The following is a 5,672-nucleotide window of genomic DNA, read 5'->3' as shown; positions in this document are numbered from 1 at the left end:
AGCTTAGTGTGGGTGAGATGCATTTAGAGATCTTGTATTTGAGTGGCCTTAATGATCTATAAATAACCGTTAAAGATAGTTTTATGCTAATTCAGTCCACTGCTCAAATCAAAGAATAAGACTGTACATTAATATGATAATTGATTATTAGTGCGTTTTTAAATATAAATAACTATAAATGTATCTCAACTATATGTTTTAATATAGTTATAGTTATAAGATCGTTCAATCTTGATTTTAAATTTTGCATTCTTTGTATAATTTTGTTACTTTCAAATTTAAAAAAAAAAACATATTCTTGTATTTCAAGAAATATAGAACAATTTTTATATTGACTTAAGAATAAACCTTGCTGGTTCAATTTTAATAATGTTGCATTCTTAAATTAAGAATATATTCTTAAATTTCAAAAATGGTCGAACTTGTTTTTTGGTGAATTTCTATGTTGATTTAATATTTGGTAATTTTACACGATTCAAGACTTAATTTTTTATTTTAGCACTTTTAATTTTTGTAATTTGATAAGTCTAAGGCATGTCATAGTTAATACCGTTTGAGTTTACACGAAATTCTGAGAAATTTATTATGGTAATCCTATCGATTACAATTTCTATTGATCTTCTAGTTTGACTAAACGTTTTATTTGGCCCACAAAGCAGTTGAGCAACAGCTATTGAAGCATTGCCACAACGTTGTGCTTGCCATCAGATTGCAGATTGCAGATAGCAGCTGCAGTCGCATTAATAAAACTGTGTGAGATTTTTGCATATGTGTGCGAGAGAATTTTTTGTGAACGTTGGCACTTTGCTCGCTATTTGCCAGCAACTTTTGTGGCACGGCTGAAACTTTGGCCGAAGCCAAAGCCGAAGCCTTAGACTACGGCTTAGAGTCGTTGTGGTTGCTGTTGTTGTTGTTGCTGTAGCCTCGACCAGAAAGGATAGAAGGCCAGCGGAAGGACAGGCAGGAGCAAAGCGGGGGCAAACATAAAATTTCACTCCCGACTACAAAGTGGTTATTTTGTTTGAAGTAATCCGCAAGAAGTCGTTAAAACTGTCGTTGCCAGCAGATTGATGATGCTTTCACGTGTCCAACGCAACGCAACGCAGTGCAACGCATCCTGCATCCAGTTTTATCCCGCCTGAGCTGCCGTGTTGCGCTATTTATGATAGAGTACAGCATGCACCCCATGCAGCATGCAGCATGCAGCTTGGGGCATGCACTTGAAAAGGTTTTACTGCACCACATACTGCTTTATAATGGAAGATCGTCTTTAATATCGGCACACGATTAACGTCTCACTGATTTCTACTTCAGCTTTGACATGTAAATACGGCAAACACATAAATGAAGCAAGCATTGCCACCAAGAGAGCTGCCACCGTAGAAGGTGAAGTAGGTGTTGGATTGAACCCAATGAATCGAGAATTTTCGTTCTCTGGCACACCGATTAAAATGGTAGAATATATACTAATATTTGCTGTATTACTCCTTTGAGAGTTTCCAATTAATTGTGCATCAAGAGTTTCTAATATTTGTCAATATTTTTCGACGTGCTCAGCATTTTAGGGAAATTTATTCTGGCACTTTGGAAAAACAAAATAAACTATGCATGACTTTAATGTTTTTGATTGCTTTGAAATTTTAGCTTAGTTTTACTCTAGCTGTATAATAATTTGCAATATTAGAAAAATAGCAATAGAGAATGCTTTGAAAATCATAAAAAACTACCAATTAAAAAACGTTTGAAAGTTTGTAGACGAAGAAATGGCGCAATTTATCAGCTTTTATTTGATTATATATTAATGGAATTTCATTTCACGAATTTTCTATATACATATATATGAAATACATAAATCTTTAAAGAAATGTTTTATTTGCATCCATTACTTAATGAATTTTAAATACAATCTTTTACTAAAGATATAAAATTATGATTTTAAAATCAATTTATATAGAAACCAAATTGATTTTAGCATTCTAGGACTTCTTATTTGCATTAAAGAAACTTGTAAAACTTAAACTTAAACTGAAACTCAAAAATAAAAGTTCAATAATAAACATTATTATTTGAAGAACCTTAAAAGAGACAATTTGGTTCCTTATTCAATTCTTGACTTCCAAAAATCTTGAATAAATTAAATTCATATTTATATTTTACTTTTCAATGGATTTAATGTGTTTCCGTGTCACGACACGCGCTCATCTCTGATGCATACAGCTGGAGGAAATATGCTGTCATTGGCATAGAAAGTGCTTTCTGGTTTGAACTCTATTAAATGTCCTGGCGCCAAAGAAATGGTCGTAATGCTTGTAATGCTGTTGCTGCAGCAGTCGTCGTCCTCTGCCTTTGACACCTGATAAGTGTTGTGCTCAAAGAGGTGTGGATGCCATCCTTCCAAGCATCCAAGCAGCCAAGCAGTCAACCAGTCAGTCAGTCAGTCAGCCAGCAATCCAGCCTTTAGCTGAGCAGCTGAGCTGTTGCCTGTAATCAAATATGCAAAGCAAATAAAATGCCAAAAGCACAAAATGAGAACATGTCGAAGAAAAAATGGAAAATGTGTAGGCATTAACGCATCTAAGCAGTTTTCTTTTAACTGCCTGCCAACTGCGACTGCTACCGACAAATTTTCAATTAACTTTGCCTGCGAGGTAAATGCTTCTGCTTCCACAGGATTTACAACTCACGTGGGTAGAGCAACAGAAACAGCAACAGCGACAGCGATAGGAACAACAAAAATAGGCAGCAATAAGGCGACTTAAATGGCGCACGTTATTGGCAATAAAAGGTCAACAATTTTCTACATGTGTTTGCCCCCAAGAAATTAACATAAAATAATAAAACGTTGACTTGGTGGCGTGCAACTGTTATGCTGTTATGGCCACATCATATTTAGTGTGATTTTTATGCATAATTTGTTTCATGCTTCTATTGTTTTTCTGGCACACAATCAATGACGTGACTGCAGAAGCTTATTCCCTAATGCCTAAAATACCCGAAAATGGCCAAATGCTAATGCTAATGAGCCTGATAAGAGGCCACACTTTTGACTTAATTGTGTGGCGATAGCTGCATGTTGTTTTACGTTGTTTGACCCAGGCGACGACATAAGTACCTGCAATTGAGACAAGCCAAACACTTAAGTTTGTGCGGCTTAATTGCAGCCACACGATTACAGAAGTGTGTTTACCTCACATAAGTATTATGAAATGTGGCCGTGTTATATATTATAGTTTTCACGTGCAAACAACTAGTTTTTCACCTAACAGTTTAACAAGCTGCACAACAATTGCAATATTTTGCATTAAATTTACATTCATCAATTTCCATATTTGAATTTACATTAGTGTAATAACAACATTGCTTAACGGTTGCTGTTAACCGGTAGCTGTTAAACTAATTTAGCCAGGACATGCACCGACAAGCAGTTACCATGTGAACTGCTTGTACACTGAGGAGCAGCACACTGCTTGTGACAAATATGAACTGTTTTACTCGCCTGCAACATCTACTGCTTTCCGCAAAGTAAATATTACACATACGCACGGTTGTCAAGTATGCTCTTATTTATTTGTTTTAATATTTATGTGTGTTTTTTTTTTAGAGTAATTTGTGTTTCGTAATCTCAAATGTTAATGCTAAATGTTGTTTCCATGCCCACCAATGCCAGTCTCAATCTCAATCAAAAATGCCCTCTTCGGCTGCTTTGACAACGAGAGATTTGAGGCCCTCGGTGACCTCGACGCCGACTTCCGTAATTTGATTGGATGGCAGGAAGAAGCCAAATGTGCCCTTATCACGCAGCTCCACAGTGCAGGTGAATGGTATATTTTTAACTCCATAAGCCCAGTCTTTGGCCGCACCGGAGACGGGGTCTGCAATGAATGCAGGGGAGGTCAATAACATTTTTGATTTAAAATACTTAAAGCACACAGAGTGAGTGAGTGCGAAGTACTTACAGTTCAATAACCCGCTGGCACCATAGGTAAACTCCGAGCCATACGAATCGAGCGCACCCTCGGCAAAGGCGGCGGCAATGCGCATCATTTGATCATAGTTGGGCGGAAACTCGGTGTTCGAGTGTCCATATGGCAGCAGGATATACTGACCATAGGCATGGAAGGCCATGTACGCACGGATGTAGCCCTCATCGAAGGAACTAACGAAATCCTGCAATTGCAGTATCTCAATCTCTGTGTTTGGCTGCTCGCCATTGAACCAATGGTCACAAGGATCCTCGATGCCCCAGCCAGCGCCGCTCCAATGGAAATCAAAGTTGCGATTCATATCGATTCCATAGCACAGACCAGAAGAGTTCGAATAACCATTGGGCCGCCGATTCTTGCGCCACAAGCGCTCCACTTCGTGTGTGTAGACAAATCCATCTGGATTCACCATGGGCACCACAATCCAATCGTATTCCTCGGTCAGACGCTGCAACTCCGCATCGTTCGAGTTGATTAACTGATTTAGGATGTAGGTAACAGTGGCCGATGATATCCATTCCATGGCATGAATGTTGCCCTCAATTAAAATGGCTTTGTTGCCCTCACGCTTCGACAGACGCACGCTCTTGATGGGTCGGCCCTCGTAGGAGTGACCTATGACCTTGCAGTCGAGATAATCATGAGCAGCGCACTGTTCATCCACCCAGTCATAGATTTTATCCAACGGATGATACGTTACCCAGTCCATGGCCGCATCTGGATCGTAGGCTGACTCATCCAGCAAACTAAACAAAGAAAAGTTTTGCCGTTAGTTTGTTAAAGTTTTCAGCAGAGCGAGCTCCAAAACTTACGCTTGCAAATCCTCAATGGTTATCTCGAATTCAATATCCAAATAGTACAGAGTTGTCTCAAAGGCTTTCTGATGTGCTGGACCTACAACGACTTCATAACTGCGATTGACACCGCCAATATCGTGCAGCATATGAATCTAAAAAAAATTGAGTAAAATGGAAGCATCAAACAAAACGAATTCAAGAGTCGTGCGCGAAAAGTTTATTACGTGTATGTGGTGATGAATCTTTTTAAACTCCTCCAGCTGTTCGACGTCTCTTATAAACGCTTTGTACACTTTAAAGTTGTCGTAGCGCGTGGCCATTTGCTTTCTGGCTGTGGCCAATACGACCAACGATAGCAAAGCTATTACTAATACTGACACTTTCATCCTGGCTTCCTTTTTCAGCTCTTTCACTTGCTTCGTCTGTTTGCTTTGTGAAACGTTCGCACGTTCACTGTACCCTGGACACAGTCAGAACACGGCCTTTTATATCGAGCACTTGGCTCTTGTGTCCGATTAGCCATCAAGTGCACACTCCAAAAGCCAGCCAGCTAAGCAGTCAGCTAGTCAGCTACTCATCTAGTCGGCTGGCAGGCTGAAAGTGCAACGACAGTCAGTGTGTTATCTAATAAGTTATTGATAGTGTAGGAAACTTTTTGATCAATCATCTGTTATTCTTGTGAATTGCACTGTGCTGTGGCATGTGTCGATGCCACTTTGTTGCCCTTATCTCTACGTGTTTGTCTGTCTATCTCTACTTTTTCTTATTCTTTTTCTTTTTTTCTCTCCCTTTTGATGTACTATAACACTTAACCTACCACAAAACAACAATTGAACTGTGTGTGTGCAGTCTCTTTATTTATATGACAAAAGATATTTCTATGATTATTACA

General features: G+C 38.8%; 1 protein-coding gene across 1 annotated transcript; it reads right to left on the bottom strand.

Moving 5' to 3' along the window:
* Positions 1-3,545: 3,545 nt before the first annotated feature.
* On the bottom strand, positions 3,546-5,250 carry LOC117570945 (zinc carboxypeptidase). Its single transcript, XM_034252879.2, has 4 exons — positions 5,005-5,250; positions 4,796-4,932; positions 3,957-4,729; positions 3,546-3,872 (listed from the first exon to the last, which is right to left on the bottom strand). The coding sequence occupies exons 1-4, from the start codon at positions 5,164-5,166 to the stop codon at positions 3,676-3,678; spliced, it is 1,269 nt and encodes a 422-aa protein (XP_034108770.1). The 5' UTR covers positions 5,167-5,250; the 3' UTR covers positions 3,546-3,675.
* Between the last annotated feature and the right edge of the window lie 422 nt (positions 5,251-5,672).

Source organism: Drosophila albomicans, chromosome 3 (genome assembly GCF_009650485.2).
Source record: "Drosophila albomicans strain 15112-1751.03 chromosome 3, ASM965048v2, whole genome shotgun sequence".
NCBI lineage: Eukaryota > Metazoa > Arthropoda > Insecta > Diptera > Drosophilidae > Drosophila > Drosophila albomicans.
This window is presented reverse-complemented; position numbering and strand designations above follow the sequence as displayed.